Source organism: Oncorhynchus tshawytscha, linkage group LG26 (assembly GCF_018296145.1).
Source record: "Oncorhynchus tshawytscha isolate Ot180627B linkage group LG26, Otsh_v2.0, whole genome shotgun sequence".
NCBI lineage: Eukaryota > Metazoa > Chordata > Actinopteri > Salmoniformes > Salmonidae > Oncorhynchus > Oncorhynchus tshawytscha.
In genome coordinates, this window is record NC_056454.1 from 336170 (window position 1) to 361063 (window position 24894).

General features: G+C 43.0%; 1 protein-coding gene across 13 annotated transcripts in view; it reads left to right on the forward strand.

The window, feature by feature from the left end:
* The window catches only part of mycbp2 (MYC binding protein 2), a 286672-nt gene that overhangs the window by 242969 nt on the left and 18809 nt on the right, over positions 1 to 24894 (forward strand). For 12 of the 13 annotated variants that reach the window (XM_024388610.2, XM_024388615.2, XM_024388612.2 and 9 more), the window contains 15 exons: positions 3572 to 3796; positions 4048 to 4113; positions 4448 to 4687; positions 4852 to 4941; positions 5066 to 5146; positions 5362 to 5640; positions 8009 to 8292; positions 8705 to 8921; positions 9222 to 9323; positions 9584 to 9712; positions 16276 to 16408; positions 16896 to 16999; positions 21511 to 21699; positions 22837 to 22944; positions 24592 to 24801. In XM_024388610.2, coding sequence (XP_024244378.1) covers positions 3572 to 3796; positions 4048 to 4113; positions 4448 to 4687; positions 4852 to 4941; positions 5066 to 5146; positions 5362 to 5640; positions 8009 to 8292; positions 8705 to 8921; positions 9222 to 9323; positions 9584 to 9712; positions 16276 to 16408; positions 16896 to 16999; positions 21511 to 21699; positions 22837 to 22944; positions 24592 to 24801 — 2457 coding nt within the window. The remainder of the gene's footprint in view (positions 1 to 3571; positions 3797 to 4047; positions 4114 to 4447; positions 4688 to 4851; positions 4942 to 5065; positions 5147 to 5361; positions 5641 to 8008; positions 8293 to 8704; positions 8922 to 9221; positions 9324 to 9583; positions 9713 to 16275; positions 16409 to 16895; positions 17000 to 21510; positions 21700 to 22836; positions 22945 to 24591; positions 24802 to 24894) is intronic. The other variant, XM_024388613.2, reaches the window with a different exon arrangement.

Here is a 24894-nt window from a genome sequence, read left to right on the forward strand (position 1 = left end):
CATGTACAGGTAGTCATGTACAGGTAGAGATACTGGTGTGCAAAAGAGCAGAAAAATAAATAAATATAAACAGCATGGGGATGAGGTAGGTAAATTGGGTGGGCTATTTACCGATAGACTATGTACAGCTGCAGCGATCAGTTAGCTGCTCAGATGGATGATTGGTGGTGATAAAAGTCTCCAACTTCAGTGCTTTTCCAGTCACAGGCAAGAGAACTGGAATGAAAGGCAGCCAAATGAGGTGTTGGCTTTAGAGATGATCAGTGAGATACACCTGCTGGAGCGCATGCTACGGGTGGGTGTTGCCATCGTGACCAGTGAACTGAGATAAGGCGGAGCTTTACCTAGCATGGACTTGTAGATGACCTGGACCCAGTGGGTCTGGCGACGAATATGTAGCGAGGGCCAGCCGACTAGAGCATACAGGTCGCAGTGGTGGGTGGTATAAGGTGCTTTAGTAACAAAATGGATGGCACTGTGATAAACTGCATACAGTTTGCTGAGTAGAGTATTGGAAGCTATTTTGTAGATGACATCGCTGAAGTCGAGGATCGGTAGGATAGTGAGTTTTACGAGGGTAAGTTTGGCGGTGTGAGTGAAGGAGGCTTTGTTGCGGAATAGAAAGCTGACTCTAGATTTGATTTTAGATTGGAGATGTTTGATATGAGTCTGGAAGGAGAGTTTACAGTCTAACCAGACACCTAGGTACTTATAGATGTCTAGGTCGGAACCATCTTACAGATGATAGGCAATTAAGGTCACAGTTCTGAAAACTTAGGACACTAAAGAGGCCTTTCTACTGACTCTGAAAAACACCAAAAGAAAGATAACCAGGGTCCCTGCTCATCTGTGTTAACATGCCTTATGCATGCTGCAAGGAGGCATGAGGACTGCCGATGTGGCCAGGGCAATAAATTGCAATGTCCATACTGTGAGACGCCTAAGACAGCGCTACAGGGATACAGGACAGACCGCTGATCGGACAGACCACGTGTGACAATGCCTGCACAGGATCGGAACATCTGAACATCACACCTGCAGGACAGGTACAGGATGGCAACAACTGCCCGAGTTACACCAGGAACGCACAATCCCTCCATCAGTGCTCAGACTGTCCGCAATAGGCTGAGAGAGGCTGGACTGAAGACTTGTAGGTCTGTTGTAAGGCATGTCCTCACCAGACATCACAACAACTCCGCCTATGGGCACAAACCCACCATCGCTGGACCAGACAGGACTATCAAAAAGTACTCTTCACTGACGAGTTGCGGTTTTGCGTTTATCATTGAAGGAATGAGCGTTACACCGCGGCCTGTACTCTAGAGCGGGATCGATTTGGAGGTGGAGGATCCTCATGGTCTGGGGCGGTGTGTCACAGCATCATCGGACTGAGGTTGTTGTCATTGCAGGCAATTTCAACGCTGTGCGTTACAGGGAAGAACTTATCCTCCCTCATGTGGTACCCTTCCTGCAGGCTCATCCTGACATGAGTCTCCAGCATAACATTTAGAGGTCGACCGATTAATCGGAATGGCCGATTAATTGGGGCAGATTTCAAGTTTTCACAACAATTGGAAATCTGTATTTTTGGGCTCTGATTTATTTTTTACTTTTTTAACACCTTTATTTATTTAATCTTTAACTAGGCAAGTCAGTTAAGAACACATTCTTATTTTCAATGACGGCCTAGGAACGGTGGGTTAACTGACTAGTTCAGGGGCAGAAAGACAGATTTTCACCTTGTCAGCTCGTGGGATCCAATCTTGCAACAGGACAGTTAATTAGTCCAACGCAATAACGACATACCTCTCTCTCTTTTCACTCCACAAGGAAACTGCATGTTACACAAATGCAGTAAGCCAAGGCTAGCTAGCATTAAACTTATCTTATAAAAAACAATCAATCAATCATAATCACTAGTTAACTACACATGGTTGATGATATTACTAGATATTATCTAGCGTGTCCTGCGTTGCATATAATCTGACTGAGCGGTGGTAGGCAGAAGCAGGCGCGTAAACATTCATTCAAACAGCACTTTCGTGCGTTTTGCCAGCAGCTCTTCGTTGTGCGTCAAGCATTACACTGTTTATGACTTCAAACCTATCAACTCCCGAGATGAGGCTGGTGTGACCGGAGTGAAATGGCTGGCTAGTTAGCGCGCGCTAATAGCGTTTCAAACTTCACTCGCTCTGAGTCTTGGGGTGGTTGTTTCCCTTACTCTGCATGGGTAACGCTGCTTCGAGGGTGGCTGTTGTCGTTGTGTTCCTGGTTCGAGCCGAGGTAGGAGCGAGGAGAGGGACGGAAGCTATACTGTTACACTGGCAATACTAAAGTGCCTATAAGAACATCCAATAGTCAAATGTTAATGAAATACAAATGGTATAGAGAGAAATAGCCCTATAATAACTACAACCTAAAACTTCTTACCTGGTAATATTGAAGACTCATGTTAAAAGGAACCACCAGCTTTCATATATTCTCATGTTCTGAGCAAGGAACTTAAACGTTAGCTTTCTTACATGGCACATATTGCACTTTTACTTTCTTCTCCAAAACTTTGTTTTTGCATTATTTAAACCAAATTGAACATGTTTTATTATCTACTTGAGGATAAATTTATTTGATTGATGTATTATATTAAGTTAAAATAAGTGTTAATTCAGTATTGTTGTAATTGTCATTTTTACAAACACATTTTTTTTTTAAATCGGCTGATTAATCGGCATAAGCTTTTTTGGACCTCCAATAATCGGTATCGGTATCGCGTTGAAAAATTATAATCGGTAGACCTCTAATAATAAATCAACCAGCAATACTGCTCGTTCTGTGCGTGATTTCCTGCAAGACAGGAATGTCAGTGTTCTGCCATGGCCAGCGAAGAGCCCGGATCTCAATCCCAGTGATCCTGTTGGATCGGAGGGTGAGGGCTAGGGCCATTCCCCCCCGGAAATGTCCGGGAACTTGCAGGTGCCTTGGTGGAAGAGTTGGGTAACATCTCACAGCAAGAACGTGCAAATATGGTGCAGTCCATGAGGAGGAGATGCAATGCAGAACTTAATGCAGCTGGTGGCCTCACCAGATACTGGCTGTTACTTTTGATTTTGACCCCCCCACCTTTGTTCAGGGACACATTGTTCCATTTCTGTTAGTCACGTGTCTGTGGAACTTGTTCAGTTTGTCTCAGTTGTTGAATCTTGTTATATTCATACAAATATTTACACATGTTAAATTTGCTGAAAATAAACGAAGTTGACAGTGAGAGGACGTTTCTTTTTTTTGCTGAGTTTGTAATGGGCCACGTGAGAATTTCTGGTAATTGAACCTATTTCTTTAGTTTTTTTTGTGCATTTGATATTGCCTATAAAATTGCTGGGACCATAGCTGGCAAGTGAGCTGTGTCACATATGCCTAAAATAACATTTAGATTGTAAAACCTTGTCTGTTATCCTATATGATTTTAAATGCATTGTATCCACTTGTGCGGCTGAAATTGACATTTCTATATTGTCCAATCAAATCGTATCTATCTATATAGCTGGGCAATGTTGAACGTCATTTGATCTTCCAGGAGCTGTGCCTGGTGACCTGTCTGAAGGACCTTACCAGTGTGGTGGACATCAAGACGTCCAGCCGTTCGGCCATGATCGGCAGCCTGACGGATGGCTCAACTGAGACCTTTTGGGAGTCGGGCGATGAGGACAAGAACAAGACCAAGTGCATTACCATCAGCTGCGTCAAAGGCATCAATGCCTCTAACATCACTGTGCACGTGGACAACTCCCGTGACATTGGGGTGAGTAGGGAGGGATTAAAGGGACATTTGTGTTTGTATTTATTTATTGCCTTGGCAGCAGCTGAATTGGTAATGAATTGGAATAGAGTTCCATGTAGTCATAGTCTATGTAGTACTGTGCGCCTCCCATAGTCTATTCTGGACTTAGGGACGTGCACTCCAAAATCACATTTGTCAGATGCCACAATCTAAAACTCATGGAAAACTGTCTGTTTCATTGATATTAAAGGTGCTCTTCTCTAACTCCACAGAACAAAGTCACCTCCATGACGTTCCTGTGTGGCAAGGCCGGGGAGGACCTCTGCAGAATCAAACAGGTTTGGCCTCTTATTTCTATAGCCCAGCTCCAGGCATCTGAGTGAGTATGTTTTTTGAATAAGGAAGGATTCTCTCTATTCCCCAGTGCATTACATTTGACCCAAACCACATGGGGCACTGGTCAAAAGCCTCTGGTTAAAAGTAGATTACTACATGTAGCTAACCACAGGATATGGCAAATTGAAGACCTTCTGTACAATTTGTATTGCAATTTACTGTATGTTCATAAAAGCCATTTGCAGAAGAAATAGGAGAAGCAGTACTAAACATTTTGATTCACCTTGGCATCAACACAAACTTCACTGACCAATCCCTTCCATCTCCCCTCTCCAGATGGACCTTGATTCGCGTCACATGGGCTGGGTGACCAGCGAGGTTCCTGGGGGAGACCACCATGTGATCAAGGTGGAGCTGAAGGGGCCCGAGAACACGCTGCGGGTGCGCCAGGTCAAGGTGCTGGGCTGGAAGGCTGGCGAGAGCATCAAGATCGCAGGGCAGATCTCGGCCAGCGTGGCCCAGCAGAAGAACTGCGAGGCCGAGACACTCCGTGTTTTCCGCCTCATCACCTCACAGGTCAGTTCACCTGTAAATCACTCATAATATCACCTCATTGGTCGGTTGGCCAATCAGTCACTATGGGGCCAAAATGATAATGTTTTCTTTCTCTACCACTTTAGGTCTAATAGAATTGGATAGGTTCAAGCTTTACCCTTGGTGTGCATGTGTTGTGTGTCTAGGTATTTGGGAAGCTAATCTGCGGAGATGCTGAGCCAACCCCTGAACAGGAGGAGATGAACCTGCTGTCATCACCAGAGGGGGAGGACAAGGTCAGGGGTCGTAGTGTATACCAGTGTTTCCCAACCTTTTTCAACCACCCCCTATTTCACACTGTCGTTTTACAAATAAAGACCAGAAAACAAACATGATATGTTATTGTTTACCTGTCATCAGGCGCCGTCAGACGCAGACCTGAAGGAACACATGGTGGGCATCATTTTCAGCCGGAGCAAGCTGACCAACCTGCAGAAACAGGTCAGTTGTCTGTGGAATACCTGGCCAATAAAGTACAATTAACTAAAATAGGACAATACAACTACAACAACACAAAATGTGATATCTGGCTACAGTAATCCTCAGTAGAAGGCTTTAAGGGTTCAAGCCCCTGACTCTGCTTCCCCTGTCTGTTATCTTCACACTTGGAATTGACTTCATATCCCTTTATCGCTTTCCCCTCCTTCCCCCTCCAGGTGTGCGCCCACATCGTCCAGGCCATCCGCATGGAGGCGACCCGGGTGCGCGAGGAGTGGGAGCATGCCATCTCCAGCAAGGAAAACGCCAACTCGCAGCCCAGCGACGACGACGCCTCCTCGGACACGTCCTCGGACGCCTACTGCTTCGAGCTGCTCTCCATGGTGCTGGCGCTGAGCGGCTCCAACGTGGGCCGCCAGTACCTGGCCCAGCAGCTGACACTGATGCAGGACCTGTTCTCTCTGCTGCACACGGCCTCGCCACGTATCCAGAGACAGGTTGGGTGTACCCACAAAAACACTCAACACATAACAATAGTTATTTATTTACAGTTGAAGTCGGAGGTTTACATACACCTTAGCCAAATACATTTAAACTGTGTTTTTCACAATTCCTGACATTTAATCCCAATAACATTTGCCTGTCTTAGGTCAGTTAGGATCACAGCTTTATTTTAAGAATGTGAAATGTCAAAATAATAGTAGAGTGATTTATTTCAGCTTTTATTTCTTTCATCACATTCCCAGTGGGTCAGAAGTTTACATACACTCAATTAGTATTTGGTAGCATTGCCTTTAAATTGTTTAACTTGGGTCAAACGTTTTGGGTAGCCTTCCACAATAAATTGGGTGAATTTTGGCCCATTCCTGACAGAGCTGGTGTAACTGAGTCAGGTTTGTTGGCCTCCTTGCTCGCACACGCTTTTTCAGTTCTGCCCACAAATTTTCTATAAGGTTGAGGTCAGGGCTTTGTGATGGCCACTCCAATACCTTAACTTTATTGTCCTTAAGCCATTTTGCCACAACTTTGGAAGTATGCTTGGGGTCATTGTCCATTTGGAAGACCCATTTGCCACCAAGCTTTAAACTGATGTCTTGAGATGTTGCTTCAATATATCCACATAATTTTCCTACCTCATAATGCCATCTATTTTGTGACGCGCACCAGTCCCTCCTGCAGCAAAGCACCCCCACAACATGATGCCGCCACCCCCGGGATGGTGTTCTTCGGCTTGCAAGCCTCCCCCTTTTCCTCCAAACATAACGATGGTCACTATGGCCAAACGGTTCTATTTTTGTTTCATCAGACCAGAGGACATTTCTCCAAAAAGTACGATCTTTGTTCCCATGTGCAGTTGCAAACGGTAGTCTGGCTTTTTTTATGGCGGTTTTGGAGTAGTGGCTTCTTCCTTGCTGAGCGGCCTTTCGGGTTATGAGAACTCGTTTTACTGTGGATGTAGATACTTTTGTACTTGTTTCCTCCAGCATCTTCACAAGGTCCTTTGCTGCTGTTCTTTGATTGATTTGCACTTTTAGCACCAAAGTACGTTCATCTCTAGGAGACAGAACGTGGTGTTTATACTTGCATACTATTGTTTGTACAGATGAACGTGGTACCTTCAGGCGTTTGGAAATTGCTCCCAAGGATGAACCAGACTTGTGGAGGTCTACAATTTTTTGGCTGATTTCTTTTGATTTTCCAATGATGTCAATCAGAGGCACTGAGTTTGAAGGTAGGCCTTGAAATACATCCACAGGTACACCTCTAATTGGCTCAACTTAGCCAATTAGCCTATCAGAATCTTCTAAAGCCATGACATAATTTTCTGGAGTTTTCCAAGCTGTTTAAAGGCACAGGCAACTTAGCGTATGTACATTTCTGACCCACTGGAATTGTGATACAGTGAAATCTGTCTGTAAACAATTGTTAGAAAAATTACTTGTGTCATGCACAAAGTAGATGTCCTAACCAACTTGCCAAAACTATAGTTTGTTAACAAGAAATGTGTGGAGTGGTTGAAAAACGACTTTTAATGACTACAAACTAAACAATTGTACCTGTTCCAAAAGTGGTAGAACTTAGGTCACAAAGTTAGTATCTTCCAAAACTGAGATTTGCGCGATTTCTCAGGTACATCATTTTTTCTTGGGTTGAGATTTGAATCCTGCCCACGTCTGGCAGCACCCGAACAACTAACCTACAGTCCGCCCTTTTTCTTTACATGCAGCAGAGCTAACCAATTGAAGCATTAACACACAGCGTCTTGGGACTAGTTTGATGAGACTTGTTTGTTATAAAAGGCTTGGGTTTTTCCAACTCAAACATCCTCACATTTGTGAGAGAACTTTAGCGTCACAAACATAACTGTCATCAAAGATAGGGAAATGCTTGGAACTTGGGATTCTTGACCAATCACGTTCATGTTGTCATACGTTCGTTCGGTGGCTGTTTGGATATTTCAAGTAAAGTGGATCACATATTTTACATTTACAGTTTACTCATATAGCAGATGCCCTTATGCAGAGCGACTTACGGTAGTGAGTGCATACGGTTTCATACTTTTTTCGTACTAGTCCCCCATGGGAATCGAACCCACAATCCTTGCAAGCTGCATGCTCTACCAACTGAGCTACACGCGACACAGAACAGTACACTATTAGCAAAAATGACACACTTCAAACTGTTGCGTCAGTCATGGCTTCTAGTGTTTTGATTATTTTTTAAACAAGGCTAAATCAGTGAGGTCAGCCCCACTTTAACATCCGTAAAGCTGAAGAGAGTCTCTGCATGATGTATATCACTCCAGCCATTTAATAACATTGACTACATGGCTATCCTTTCTCACCCTTCACCTGTCTTTCCCAGGTGACCTCTCTCCTCCGTCGTGTCCTCCCAGAGGTGACACCCGTGCGCCTGGCTAGCATCATCGGCATCAAGGCCCTGCCGCCTGCCGATATTAGTGACATCATCCACTCGACCGAGAAGGGTGACTGGAACAAGCTTGGCATCCTGGACATGTTCCTGGGCTGCATTGCCAAGGCACTCACCGTGCAACTCAAGGCCAAGGGAACCACCATTGCCGGCACGGCGGGCATGGCGGCAGGCAAAGGCATCACTACTGTCACGCTGCCCTTGATCTTCAACTCCAGGTGAGACCACAACTTTGTGATTTACCTTCATGAGGCACAATTTTTTTTTAAATGGTCCAAAAAGTTGTGAATTATGACTATGTGGACTTGTCCAATAAGAAAAGCTTGCTTTTGTTTTACTTTGCAAGACGTGAGATGACCCATGTCATCTCAAAAACGATTCATGACTTCGTTGACAAACATTTTGAGATATTCTCAAACCAATTGTCAGATGTGATTTCTCCTGATTGAACAGGAATTTTCAATATAATGTCATTCAAATGTATTTATAAAGCCCATTATACATTTTACTGACATTCTCTTGTATTCCTACTTTTCTGGAATTGGCCTATATATACAGTACTTGTTTTGCTGATCTCTGTAGTATTGTGTCCCATAATGAACACATTGGTCACTGCCTCTCCATGTTCAGCTACATTCGCCGGGGGGAGAGCCACTGGTGGATGAAGGGATCCACTCCCCCTCAGATCGCTGAGATCATCATCAAGCTGGTCAAAGACATGGCTGCCGGACACCTGTCGGACGCCTGGTCTCGGGTGACGAAGAACGCCATCGCTGAGACCATCATCGCCCTCACCAAGATGGAGGAGGAGCATCGCTCGCCAGTCCGTTGCATCGCCACCACCCGGGTACGGCTGTTCTCATATCACACGATCATATTGTGTGTGTGTTTAGCAGACCTGGGTTCAAATGCAATTTCATTACTTTCACATTTCATAGTATTCAGATTCATTTTTGGAAAATATAAGTAGTTAAATATTGGAATGTAAGTGTATTTAAATAACAAATAATGAAAATACATATATTTGAACCCAGGTCTGGTGTTTGTGTGTAGTGTGTGACGGATGTTTGTATATGCACGTGTGTTAGGTTAGTGTGTGTGTTTGAGTACATTTTTAACCTCTCTGTCCTTTCTCTCTGTGCTGTAGTTGTGGCTTGCTCTGGCCTCTCTGTGTGTGCTGGACCAGGATCATGTGGACAGGCTGTCCTCAGGCCGCTGGATGGGCAAAGACGGACAGCAGAGACAGATGGTAACTTATTAGCCTCATAGAACACGTGCATTTTGGCAAAGCAATAGAGACTCAACTCTTTTTTTTCTCAATTGTAATCTGTTGAGATTATGCATAAATTAATGGATTTTATTTATAGCACTCCAAATCGCATTCCTTACAAATCCAACAATTTTACATTTAGCTATACACATTTTACTGTTCTGGGTGGATGAAATGTTGGAAAGCTGTCGAGGTGTTCAGGTCATAAATGTAAAGTCTCGTTGTGCTCCCGTCCACAGCCCATGTGCGATAACCATGATGACGGCGAGACAGCAGCCATCATCCTGTGTAACATGTGTGGTAACCTGTGTACCGACTGTGACCGCTTCCTCCACCTGCACCGACGCACTCGCTCCCATCAGAGACAGGTCAGTAGTACCCACATTCACCTGTAGGGGGCACTCTGCCCCCAGTCATATAGCTAGACTGGGAGCCTGTCGAAGTGTCAATGTTTCTTTCCACCTTGGTACCACCTGCAATAATGTGTATACCAGGGTTTCCATTTGGAAAATTTGCCACCGGACAAGATTGAAGTTTACTAGACATTTGAGAATTTTACCAGACATCAGTATGCATTCGGTGCGTAACCCATTATAGTGTTTACTCACTGTGCTTAGAAGGCAGAAATCACATTTTGATTATGGTAATTCATTTTAACAGAATAGAAATTAGCCTGTAAAGTTGTAATAAAGTAGAACGATGTTCTTATACCAACATGGACCAACATGAAAGGTATTATTGTCTTCATCCCTACTATAAATGCGAGTACAGTGAAATGCTTACTTACGAGCCCCTAACCAACAATAGTTGTTGACTTCTGTAACCATGAAAGCCTCGGTTTCATGCATGTTAACATTAGAAGCCTCCTCCCGAAGTTTGTTTTATTCACTGCTTTAGCACACTCTGCCAACCCGGATGCCCTAGCCGTGTCTGAATCCTGGCGTAGGAAATCTTGAAATTTCCATCCCTAACTATAACATTTTCCGACAAGATAGAACTGTCAATGGGTGGGGAGTTTCAATCTACTGCAGAGAGAGCCTGCAGAGTTCTGTCATACTATCCAGGTCTGTTCACAAACAATTTGAGCTTCTCCTTCTAAAAATCCACCTTTCCAAAAACAAGTCTCTCACCGTTGCCGCTTGTTACAGCCCCCCCTCAGCCCCCAGCTGTGCTCTGGACACAATATGTGAATTGATTGCCCCCCAACTATCTAAAGAGCTTGTGCTGTTTGGTGACCTAAACTGGGACATGCTTAACACCCCGGCCGTCCTACAGTCTAAGCTAGATGTCCTCAATCTCACACAAATTATCAATGAATCTACCAGGTATAACCCCAAATCCGTAAACATGGGCACCCTCATAGATATCATCCTGATCAACCTGCCCTCTAAATACACCTCTACTGTCTTCAACCAGGATCTCAGCGATCACTGCCTCATTGCCTGTGTCCGTAACGGGTCTGCGGTCAAACGACCACCCCTCATCACTGTCAAACTCTCCCTAAAACACTTCATTGACCTCATTCCATCACTAGAGGATACCTGGTTATTCTTTAAAAGTGCTTTCCATCTTAACTTCTTGCGTCGAGCAATCCCGTATCCGGGAGTGTAATCATAGCCTCAAGCTCATTACCATAACGCAACGTTAACTATTCATGAAAATCGCAAATGAAATTAAATAAATATATTGGCTCACAAGCTTAGCCTTTTGTTAACAACACTGTCATCTCAGATTTTCAAAATATGCTTTTCAACCATAGCTACACAAGCATTTGTGTAAGAGTATTGATAGCTAGCATAGCATTAAGCCTAGCATTCAGCAGGCAATATTTTCACAAAAACAAGAAAAGCATTCAAATAAAATCATTTACCTTTGAAGAACTTCAGATGTTTTCAATGAGGAGACTCTGTTAGAAAGCAAATGTTCAGTTTTTCCAAAAAGATTATTTGTGTAGGAGAAATCGCTCCGTTTTGTTCATCACGTTTGGCTAAGAAAAATAAAATAAAATTCAGTCATTACAACGCCAAACTTTTTTCCAAATTAACTCCATAATATCGACAGAAACATGGCAACCGTTGTTTAGAATCAATCCTCAAGGTGTTTTTCACATATCTATTCGATGATAAATCATTTGTGGCAGTTTGGTTTCTCCTCTGAACCAAATGGAAAAATGCACGCAGATGGAGATTACGCAATAATTTCGACGGAGGACACCAAGCGGGCACCTGGTAAATGTAGTCTCTTGTGGTCAATCTTCCAATGATATGCCTACAAATACGTCACAATGCTGCAGACACCTTGGGGAAATTACAGAACGTGTAGGCTCATTCCTGGCGCATTCACAGCCATATAAGGAAACATTGGAACACAGCGCATTCAAAATCTGGGGTACTTCCTGTATGAAATTTCATCTTGGTTTCGCCTATAGCATTAGTTCTGTGGCACTCACAGACAATATCTTTGCAGTTTTGGAAACGTCAGAGTGTTTTCTTTCCAAAGCTGTCAATTATATGCATAGTCGAGCATCTTTTCATGACAAAATATCTTGTTTAAAACGGGAATGTTTTTTTATCCAAAAATTAAAAGAGCGCCCCCTATATCGAAGAAGTTAAATAAGCATGCCCCATTAAAAAAAAATGTTGATCCAAGAACAGATATAGCCCTTGGTTCACTCCAGACCTGATTGCCCTTGACCAGCACAAAAACATGTGGCGTACTGCATTGGCATCGAATAGCCCCCGCGATATGCAACTTTTCAGGGAAGTTAGGAACCAATATACACAGGCAGTTAGGAAAGCTAAGGCTAGCTTTTTCAAATGGAAATTTGCATCCTGAAGCACAAACTCCAAAAAGTTATGGGACACTGTAAAGTCCATGGAGAATAAGAGCACCACCTCCCAGCTTCCCACTGCACTGAGGCTAGGAAACACTGTCACCACCGATAAATCCACAATGAGAATTTCATGAAGCATTTTTCTACGGCTGGCCATGCTTCCCACCTGGCTACCTCTACCCCGGTCAACAGCCCTGCACCCCCCACAGCAACTTGCCCAAGCCTCCCCCATTTCTCCTTCACCCAAATCCAGATAGCTGATGTTCTGAAAGAGCTGCAATATCTGGACCCCTACAAATCAGCTGGGATAGACAATCTGGACCCTCTTCTAAAATTATCCGCCGCAATTGTTGCAACCCCTATTACTAGCCTATTCAACCTCTCTTTCGTATCGTCTGAGATCCCCAAAGTTTGGAACTCTTCAAAGGGGGAGACACTCTAGACCCAAACTGTTACAGACCTATATCTATCCTACCCTGCCTTTCTTAGGTCTTCGAAAGCCAAGTTAACAAACAGATCACCAACCATTTCGAATCCCACCGTACCTTCTCCTCTATGCAATCTGGTTTCCGAGCTGGTCATGGGTGCACTTCAGCCACGCTCAATGTCCTAAACAATATCATAACTGCCATCGATAAAAGACAATACTGTGCAGCCGTATTCATCGACCTGGCCAAGGCTTTCGACTCTGTCAATCACCACATTCTTATCTGCAGACTCAACAGCCAGGTTTCTCAAATGATTGCCTCGCCTGGTTCACCAACTACTTCTCAGACAGAGTTCAGTGTGTCAAATCGTTGTCCAAACCTCGGCCTGTTGTCCGGACCTCTGGCAGTCTCTATGGGGGTGCCACAGGGTTCAATTCTCGGGATGACTCTTTTCTCTGTATATATCAATGATGTCGCTCTTGCTGCTGGTGATTCTCTGATCCACCTCTACGCAGACGAAACCATTCTGTATACATCTGTCCCTTCTTTGGACTCTGTGTTAACTAACTTCAATACCATATAACTCTCCTTCCATTGCCTCCAACTGCTTTTAAATGCTAGTAAAACTAAATGCATGCTCTTCAACTGATCGCTGCCCACCCGTCCAGCATCACTACTCTGGACGGTTCTGACTAAGAATATGTGGACAACTACAAATACCCAGGTGTCTGGTTAGACTGTAAACTCTCCTTCCAGACTCACATTAAGCATCTCCAATCCAAAATGAAATCTAGAATCGGCTTCCTATTTCGCAACAAAGCATCCTTCGCTCATGCTGCCAAATATACTCTCATGAAACTGACTATCCTACCGATCCTTGACTTCGGCGAGATCATTTACAAAATAGCCGCCAACACTCTACTGAGCAAAATGGATGCAGTCTATCACAGTGCCGTTTTGTCACCAAAGCCCCATATACTACCCACCACTGTGACCTGTATGCTCTCGTTGGCTGGCCCTCACTAAATATTCGTTGCCAAACCCACTGGCTCCAGGTCATCTGTTAGTCTTTGCTAGGTAATGCCCCGCCTTCTCAGCTCAGTTGTCACCATAGCAACACCCACCCGTAGCACGCGCTCCGGCAGGTATATCTCACTGGTCATCCCCAAAGCCAACACTTACTTTGGCTGCCTTTCCTTCCAGATCTCTGCTGCCAATGACTGGATCGAATTGCAAAGATCACTGAAGTTGTGGACTTATATCTCCCTCACTAACTTCAAGCATCAGCTGTCAGAGCAGCTTTCCAATCACTGTACCTGTACACAGCCAATCTGTAAAAAGCACACCCAACTACCTCATCCCCATATTATTATTATTTTTTGCTCCTTTGCACCCCCTTATCTCTACTTGCACATTCATCTTCTGTTATTATTGTTTTACCTCCCTAATCTTACCTCATTTGCACACACTGTATATAGATTTTTTTCTATTGTCTTATTGACTGTACTTTTGTTTATTCCATGTGTAACTCTGTTGTTGTTTGTTGCACTGCTTTGCTTTATCTTGACCAGGTCGCAGTTGTAAATGAGAACTTGTTCTCAACTGGCCTACCTGGTTAAATAAAAGTGAAATAAAAAATTGTACAAAGATTGCACTTTTGCTAGCAGATTGGAAGGAAGTGGGGGTTTATTCGATTGCCTATGAATTCTCAGAAGGCAGCCTGGCCGCCGGCCCTTTTTCTCCGCCTCTTCACGCAATTAACGGGTATCTGGGCCTGTTCCCAAGAAGCAGTATATCGTACACATCGGCCTCGTCAGAATCTTTAAAGGAAAAAAATCATCGCAGTCCCGATGTCCAGAAGTTATTTTCGGTCATAAGCGTTGGTAGCGGCAATATTATGTACAAAATACGTTTTTAAGAAAGTTAGAAACAACGCAAATAAACAAACAAAAAAATACAATCGGTTGGGGGCACGTAAAACATCTGCCTTCTTCTCCGGCGCCATCTTAGATGAATATCGTTTAAAAAAAAATGTAAAAAACATTTAGTTAAGAAAACACATCCCGATCCATGCCCGATCCATGAAAAACAGCACCAGACCATTATTCCTCCTCCACCAAACTTTACATTGGGGCAGGTACCGTTCTCCTGGCATCCGCCAAACACAGATTTGATGAAGCTTGATTCATCTCTCCATCTGTTTCCTGAGACGCCCACGGTGCTTGCGGAAGTGTCTGAAGGACGAGGGAAGTTACTCACTCAGACTGCTGGCTCGAAGTCATGAAAAGAATAGTCAATCAGGTTTGCTGATTGAATGTGATGAGATCGTAATATCTGCTTGAGTCAGTCTGCACCAAGAGGTGTTGCAATGTCTTTTTCCCAAGGGGTCCTTTCAACAGATACTCCTTGTGGATGACTGTGTTGCATCCAGCATAAGGAAAAGACAGTGTGGTCAGTGGAGATGGCACCTGTGACCACATTTGGTTGTTTTTCCATCAGTGGGATCACACGATCCATCAGTCTGCTCCTAGTAGCAGGTGTTCACTTCCGAGGCTGGTGACATACACAGGGTGAACAAGCGATATGTCTTGGAAGTGTAGTTTCAGCAACTCAATGTGAGAGGCGAGGTAGTCTAAGTGACAACTCGAAGGTTAGTGTTGCATCGTTCCGTATTTAACCAATGTTTAGCTGGGTTCAAAGCCCTTTTGAGATCATTGAACAATGTTTGAGAGATGAGTGATATTGTCGAGCCTGAATCAATTAACGCATCACAGGTTAAGCAGTCCTCCAGGACTGTTTTGAGGTATGGCCTATGAGTTGCGTCATATTCTCCACAAAGTGGAGTGGTTGTTTTCAACGGTGTGATGTCATTTGTGTTCATGGTTTAAACAGATCGACGTATCTTAGTTTGAGTGGAATTGGCTTTTGCGATGGTGTTTACCTTGTGCGTCGCAACATTTGTATCTGAGTGTATAGTCCAAGCCCATGGGCTTGTTGCTTGATCGAGCGGGCCCTGGCTATGATTTCAAGTGAGAGCTGGGGTAAGTTGATTGTTTACGTCCTTGCAAATGTTTATTTTGGCAGACCTGTTCTACTGCAATTCCACGCCTAGTCATGGTGACTTATCTTTTTCCTCTTTCTCAAATTTTTGGCGCTTTTGTAGTTAGCAGAACTTCAAGAGAGCATCGATTTACGTTGTGATCGTCATTGAACCCATTGTTACACTTGTTACCTGACACTTTGTGTGGGTTGGGTGCAGGAACGTAGAGATCACGTTGATTGTAGCGGTAGTCGTTACGCTGGTGATGTACTTTAGTTATTCTGACCGCTGTGGTTATTGATATTGTGGTTTCGTGGTAGATATCGTTGTTGTGCGTCATCTCGCGAGGCTCCTATCCCTGACAACGCACCCTTTAAGTGGAGTGAGTGCTACAAAGTTGATTTCACTGGACCCCAGTAATACCATATACCCCGGTATGGTACTATATAGGTATGAAAATCTGGATATCGCCTAACCGTAGTCAAGATGTTTTTTTCAATATTACCATTAATTTTGAAAATATGTCTTAAACATCTTACAGACTCTAAAATCCAACTCATCCCTTTCTGGCAGGCATGATGTGTAATTTAACATGGCGGTATCCCTAGTCTCCCTGCTGTTTCTCTCCAGGTGTTTAAGGAGGAGGAGGAGGCAATCAAGGTGGACCTCCACGAGGGCTGTGGGAGGACAAAGCTCTTCTGGCTTATGGCTGTGGCCGACTCCAAGACCATGAAGGCCATGGTGGAGTTCAGGGAACACACAGGTAACAGAACCTATCCAGACCCTTTTCTGACCATGTCAGTGTAGATCTGAGAGGGACTGGATAGATATAATGAAGAAACAATCCCTAGCTAGCCATTACCCCCTAGACACTTGTGTAGATCTGAGAGGGACTGGATAGATATAATGAAGAAACAACCCCTAGCTAGCCATTACCCCCTAGACACTTGTGTAGATCTGAGAGGGACTGGATAGATGTAATCAAGAAACAACCCCTAGCTAGCCATTATCCCCTAGACACTTGTGTAGATCTGAGAGGGACTGGATAGATGTAATCAAGAAACAACCCCTAGCTAGCCATTACCCCCTAGACACTTGTGTAGATCTGAGAGGGACTGGATAGATGTAATCAAGAAACAACCCCAAGCTAGCCATTACCCCCTAGACACTTGTGTAGATCTGAGAGGGACTGGATAGATATAATTCTCTAGCCTTCTCTCGTGCATAGCTAATGCTTTGCCTCTGTGCAGGGAAACCAGCCTCCAGCAGCTCAGATGACTGCAGGTTTTGTGGCACCAGGAACGGCACCGAGCTCTCGGCTGTGGGCAGTGTCTGCTCAAACCCAGACTGCCAGGTACCAACTAGAGGTCGACCGATTATGATTTTTCAACGCCGATACCGATTATTGGAGGACCAAAAAAAGCCGATAACGATTAACTTGTTATGGCTGCAATCCCATTAACGTAATAATTGTCAACAACCCTCTGAATTGCATAGCGCCACAATTCAATGAATATTACTAAAAATATATATACTCATGAAATCACAAGTGCAATATAGGAAAACACAGCTTAGCCTTTTGTTAATCCACCTGTCGTGTCTGATTTTGAAAATATGCTTACAGCTAAAGTAATCCAAGCATTTGTGTAAGTTTATCGATCGCTCGACAAAACATTGTGTACACTTAGCAATCAAATGAATCGTTTACCTTTGACGATCTTCGGATGTTTTCACTCACGAGACTCCCAGTTACACAATAAATGTGCCTTTTGTTCCATAAAGATTATTTTTATATCCAAAATACCTCCGTTTGTTTGGCGCGTTATGTTCAGAAATCCACAGGAAAGAGCGGTCACGACAACGCAGACAAATTCCAAATAGTAATGTCCACAGAAACATGTCAAACGTTTTTTATAATCAATCCTCTGGCTGTTTTTAAAATATATAATCGATAATATATCAACCGCAAATGTCTTTATCAGTAGGAGAGGGAAAGGCAATGGCTGTCCAAACTCTGTTGCGCGAGCAAAACTCATGCGACCACTTGACGCGATGTTATCTTTCTGGCTAATTTTTCAAAATAAAAGCCTGAAACTATGTCTGAAGACTGTTGACACCTTGAGGAAGTGATAGGATACCTTTAAATGGAGCAAAGGGAGGCTATGAAACATGGAGTTTTCAAAATAGAAGCCACTTCCTGGTTTGATTTTCCTCAGGGTTTCATCTGCAATATCAGTTCTGTTATACTCACAGACAATATTTTGACAGTTTTGGAAACTTTAGAGTCCAATACTAATCCAATATCCAATACTAATAATTAAATGCATGTAACGGAGACTGAGGACCTGGCTGTTTACAATGGGCACCTTTTCATCCAAGCTACTCAATACTGCCCCTGCAGCCATAAGAAGTTAATCGGCCAATTTTTGTATTTATTTTTTATTTGTAATAATGACATTTACAACCATACTGAATGAACACTTAAAAATCCATTTAGCCTCAAATAAATAATGAAACATGTTCAATTTGGTTTAAATAATGCAAAAACAAAGTGTTGGAGAAGAAAGTAAAAGTGCAATATGTGCCATGTGAGAAAGCTAACGTTTAAGTTCCTTGCTCAGAACATGAGAACATATGAAATCTGGTGGTTCCTTTTAACATGATTCTTCAATATTCCCAGGTAAATTTTAGGTTGTAGTTATTATAGGAATTATAGGACTACTTCTCTCTATACCATTTGTATTTCATATACCTTTGACTATTGGATGTTCTTATATGCACTTTAGTATTGCCAGTGTAACAGTATAGCTTCCGTCCCTCTCCTCGCCCCTACCTGGGCTCGAACCAGGAACACATCGACAACAGCCACCCTCGAAGCAGCGTTACCCATGCAGAGCAAGGGGAACAACTACTCCAAGTCTCAGAGCAAGTGACGTTTGAAACGCTATTAGCGCGCACCCCGCTAACTAGCTAGCCATTTGTCATCGGTTACACCAGCCTAATCTCGGGAGTTGATAGGCTTGAAGCAGCGCAATGCTTGAAGCACAGTGAAGAGCTGATGGCAAAACACACGAAAGTACTGATTGAATTAATGTTTACGAGCCTGCTGCTGCCTACCATCGCTCAGTCAGACTGCTCTATCAAATCATAGACTTAATTATAACATAATAATATGAGCCTTAGTTTCCGGATTCGACCATATTAATAACCTATCATCTCAAAAACAAGACGTTTATTCTTTCAGTGAAATACCGAACCGTTCCGTATTTTATCTAACGGGTGGCATCCATACGTCTAAATATTGCTGTTACATTGCACAACCTTCAATGTCATGTCATAATTACGTAAAATTCTGGCAAATTAGTTCACAACGAGCCAGGTGGCCCAAACTGTTGCCTTATACCCAATTTCACCTGGTTAATATTGCCTGCTAACCTGGATTCCTTTTAGCTAAATACGCAGATTTAAAAATATATACTTCTGTGTATTGATTTTAAGAAAGGCATTAATGTTTATGGTTAGGTACAGTCGTGCAACGATTGTGCTTTTTTTCGCAAATGCGTTTTTGTTAAATCATCCCGTTTGGCGAAGTTGGTTGTCTTTGTTAGGAAGAAATAGTCTTCACACAGTTTGCAACGAGCCAGGCGGCCCAAACTGCTGCATATACCCTAACTCTATTGCAAGAGAAGTGACACCATTTTTCCTAGTTAAAAGAAATTCATGTTAGCAGGCAATATTAACTAAATATGCAGGTTTAAAAATATATACTTGTGTATTGATTTTAAGAAAGGCATTGATGTTTATGATTAGGTACACGTTGGTGCAACGACAGTCCTTTTTCGCGAATGCCACCGCATCGATTATATGCAACGCAGTACACGCTAGATAAACTAGTAATATCATCAACCATGTGTAGTTAACTAGTGATTATAATTGTTTTTTATAAGATAAGTTTAATGCTAGCTAGTAACTTACCTTGGCTTCTTACTGCATTGCGTAACAGGCAGGCTCCTCGTGGAGTGCAATGTAATCAGGTGGTTAGAGCGTTGGACTAGTTAACTGTAAGGTTGCAAGATTGAATCCCAGAGCTGACGAGGTAAAAATCTATCATTCTGCCCCTGAACAAGGCAGTTAACCCACCGTTCCTAGGCCTTCATTGAAAATGAGAATGTGTTCTTAACTGACTTGCCTAGTTAAATAAAGGTGTAAAAACAAAAAAAACATCGTCCAAATCGGTGTCCAAAAATTCCGATTTGTTATGAAAACTTGAAATCGTCCCTAACTCAAAATGATTATAGTAACAGATTGGATCTATATAGCTAGCTCTTTTCAGTGTTCAACACTTAGGCCATACAGTTATATATTTTTTGTTTGTATTTTAGATTTTTTTGTATTTTACCCCCTTTTTTTTACCCCCAATTTCGATCTTGTCTCATCGCTGCAACTCCCCACCTGGAGCGCGAGGCGAAGGTCGAGTCGTGCATCCTCCGACCCGCCAAACCGTACTTCTTAACACCCGCCCTCTTAACCCAGAAGCCGGCCGCACCAATGTGTCGGAGGAAACACCGTTCAACTGACGACTGAGGTCAGCCTGAGGTGCCACAAGGAGTCGCTAGAGCGCGATGAGCCAAGTAAAGCCCCCCCCCACGGCCTAACTCGGACGATGCTGGGCCAATTGTGCGCCGCCCTATGGGACTCCCGATCACGGCCAGTTGTGATACAGCCCGGGATCTAACCTGAGTCTCTAGTGATGCCTCAAGCGCTGTGATGCAGTGACTTAGACCACTGCGCCACTCTGGAGGCCCCACAAATGTAATGTTTAACTGATTAAAAAAAAAAACATTTTTAAAGAGAGGTGAGCAAAAATGTTTTAATAAAAATAAAAAAGTGGACCCTCTTGTTAAAACTACCTGAAATCAACACCTAGCGACCTATTACAGAAATTGTAGCCTCTTGTGGAGACTAAAAGAGGCATAGTTCAGCCATAATCAGAGAGGAAGATCTGTCTTTATTGGAAGCTTGAGAACATTATTTTTTCTCTAATCGTGCAATTTTTTTAAATTTAACTTTTCATATATCTATATATTTGTTATGTTTCAGAAAAGTGAAAAGGCACATCCTCGGGGGGGTCCAGGCTCGCAGGTCCATCTTAATATACTTTAAAACGACTAAAACCAAATCTAAACTATGTAAAAATGATAAATGGATCATTCAGTTTCTTGACTGTGTGCAGCTCGTTAATAATCTCTGAAATGAAAGCTTGACAGATAGGGACAATGTTGGGAAACATTAACTTTAAAAGTAATTACAACATTACTTACTATGCAAAGTAACATGCTACATTTACTTTTGCGTTACTAAAAAACAGAAACCCCTCTGAAGATGCCTTGCACATGTTGGTCATTCATTCTTATGCCTTGTAGAGGAGGAACACTACCTTTTGAATGGCTACCGTCCATAGCCAGTGTTTCTCAAACTCGGTCCTGTTTATTTCTTCTATGAACTCTAACTCAGTAAAATCGCTGAAGTTGTTGCATATTGCATTTATATATTTTTTCAATATATATTATTTAGTTGAATTATTTGTACACAAGTAAATGCATATATAAAACCAACTGGACATAGTAAAAGGTGAAGCTCAAATACAATGGCAACTGGCTACCGGTGTTGTATTGTTTTATACACACATACAAAATTATTTTGAATTCCTTGTAACTCGCTCATTTTGACCCCCGACTCTGCTGTACAGTATTGCACTGCAAAGGGTGTTGCTATTGTAAATGCACTTTCAAGAAAGTGGATTTGATTAAATGTATTTGATCAAGACCATCGTCTGACCCTCACTCTCCTCCGTGCCCTCTGTAGGAGTATGCCAAGCTGGCGTGCAGTAAGACCCAAGCATGCGGCCACCTCTGTGGCGGGGTGAGGAATGAGAAGAGCTGCCTGCCCTGTCTGCACGGCTGCAACAAGAGCGAAGGCTGCCTGAAACAGGACGCAGACGACATGTGCATGATCTGCTTCACTGAGGCGCTCTCTGCCGCTCCCGCTGTCCAGGTACACAGAATTACATTTTATTTCACCTTTATTTAAACAGGGAGTCATGCTGAAACCACGGTCTCTTTTGCAGATGAGCCTTGCATGAACGCATCAATAAACATCAAATTACACAATGCATGAAAAGCACACAAAACACGGAAAGCAAAACACAATCATATGAAACAAACACATTCTTCAGTAAAAAGGCCCTGAATTCGACTGAATTGCGGTCGAGGCACTAACTTTAAGGAATTTTGGACATGTCCCCTGAGTTAGATAAATCTGCTTGATATTAATAAAAAATGTAAGCAGATTTACCTAACTTTGTGGAGATAGAACGGATCTCCAGGGTTAGCCATCCCTGATTCCGGTTCTGCGATCTTATGTCTGAAGCTGAACAAGTTTGTATTTATTAAGGATCGCAGCTACGCTTCCTGGGGTCCAGCAATATTAAGGCAGTGATATACAATTTAAAATATTACGTGACATTACATTTCATAGCACTTTTCACAACACATTAAGTGTGTGACTACAGGCCACCGCTCTACTATCACATATCTACAATACAAAATCCATGTGTACGTGTGTATATAGTGCCTTAACAATGACGTAAGGTACGGCAGAAGTTTATGCAAGAGGGCTTTATAGACCGAGAGCAATGCATTGATCTACGCTACTTCAACGAGGGCCAGCCAACCTTCTGATAAAATGCAAAATTGTGTATACTGAACCTATCGCCCTTACTAAAGCACAATGCGCTATGATAAACTGCATCCAATGGCTTCAATACTGTGGCAGCTGCATTTACAGTATATAGACGATACAAATACTATTGTTGATAGTATTAGATTGTATCTCTATGATACTAGCTTGATTCAGACAGTGACTCACACCTGGGTTTATTAGAATCTGTTTTCTTTCAAATACTTAGAGGGGTTTTTTGCCTGCCTGGAGTGCAAGATGGGTGGTATTTGAACTTGTGGGACTGTTATATTAGTTTCAACGCCCCAGGCGGGTTCAAATCATGTTTAGCTAAAGTGTTTGAAAATAATACAGATTCTATTTGAACCAAGGACCTTGTTTGTCTTTAGGCCATAGATGTGTTCGAGGTCAGGTTCCAAATGTTCTATGTGTGGTTTCTGTTCTTTTCCTCAGCTGGACTGCAGTCATGTGTTCCACCTCCAGTGTACCCGTCGTGTTTTGGAGAACCGCTGGCTCGGGCCCAGGATCACCTTCGGCTTCATGTCCTGCCCCATTTGCAAGGTACTATTTAACTTATGTAGCCCCGCCCACTTGACCCTAGCCATTTCGAAAGCGGTTGTCTTTCAACATCCGGCCCATTGACACACAAGCAAAACCATAATTAAATAAGAACTAAATGTGTCGTTTTCACATAATATAAGCACTTGGAAGCCGACATTAGCATAATTAGCATTCCCAGAAACGTAACATGGCGGGTTAGCTAGACTAGCTTATTAGACTATCTCATGATCGTTCTCCATACAGGCTGTTTCTTTTCAATCGAAGATCAATGCTTGAAAGGGCAATGTTGTTAGACACAGAATACCAATGGCAAAAGACAGAAACGGTGCAGAAATGTTTTTATGTAGGTAACATTAGGATATTTGCAATCTGTTGTGCTACAAATTTAACTAGCTAACCCGCCAGTTATTATTTTATGGGAATGCAAATTATGAGTGCTTATACTTATATTCTTTCAGATGAAATCAGTTGATGAAGGCTGAAAGTGAAGGTTTTAACTATTACTTAAATAAAATGTAGTTTTTAATAGTGAGCAAGCGTTGAGCCTTATCCTTTTCAATAACTTTTCTCACCAGAGAATTACAAGATCTTTCAAATTCTGTGCAAGTTATTTAATTGTTTTGACAAATGTAATTTATATCTAATCACATCACCAGCTGTGTATCAATGCGACACCCGCAGCAAATTGCCTGCGCCCTTGTTGCCAGGCTATGGTGAATATAATACCAATCTCCAGTGTCGCCCTGGAACATCTAGTAATACACAGCCTCAAATATGGTCTAGAACAGTGGGAGAACATCCCGCCCGTTTCCATTGGTTTATCTTCCATCTATTCCCTTATATAAATGCACCAAGTATGGATTAGATCTGTTTATTGATTCGCTGGTTTAGTTCACCAGGTTGGTTTGCTGGTTGTGTTGGTTTGTATGGAGGGCTCGCCCCTTTTCAGGTTTTTTGTCTATTTTACTGACATGCACTTGTCACTAGTCTTGCACACAAGGCATTTCTAGCCGTGTGTTTAGCAAAAAAAAAGTGGTACTCCATAATTACGCTCCCCCTTATACCAGAATTGAGGCTCTCTGTTACCATGCACACAGTATGTGCAGCGCGCAGGTACCATATGATACCTGATCCGCACCCACTTTCCACCACAAAGGGCTACATGGGAAACCGTATCCACCACACATTGGACAGGATTTACTTCTCTAAAATAACTGGGATTAGGGCAATAGGCACACTATAAAACACATACATAACCATGAATAGGTTTAACAGAGATCATGTGGCCTGTGGTCTAACGGTTAGTGCCTTTGACCTCAGCACTCACAGGAATAGCATTGGTTCGAATCCAACCTACTGCCCTTCTGACTCGCACTCCTCCGACCTTTACTTTCTGCTCTTCACTGTCCTATCTGGTCAATAAAATAAAGCAAAAGTTCCAATGAGTGGCAATGAATTGTGTTATGTAGAGTTTACCAATTGACCTTGCAAAGATTCCTATCTTCATGATTTTCAATGTAACGTGCTTGGATCATAACAGCTCTGACTGAGTTTGAACTAACTAACATTGTGCCAACCGAGTTTAAAAAAGGAGATAGAATTGACTCAGACTCTTACTTGACTGGGCTGTTGCGTTTTTCCTCCCAGAACAAGATCAACCACTCGGTCATCAAGGACCTGCTGGACCCTATCAAGGAGCTGTTTGAGGACGTACGGAGGAAGGCTCTGATGAGGATGGAGTACGAGGGGCTGCACAAGAGCGAGGCCATCACCACGCCCGGTGCCCGTTTCCACAACGACCCGGCCGGCTTCGCAATGAATCGATACGCCTACTACGTCTGCTACAAGTGCCAAAAGGTAGGCACTCTGGGTGTAACGGGTCACCAAACCCATTGTTTGGTACATATTGTGGTTTTAGGGTCATGGTTCGGTTTCGATATGAAATGCCAA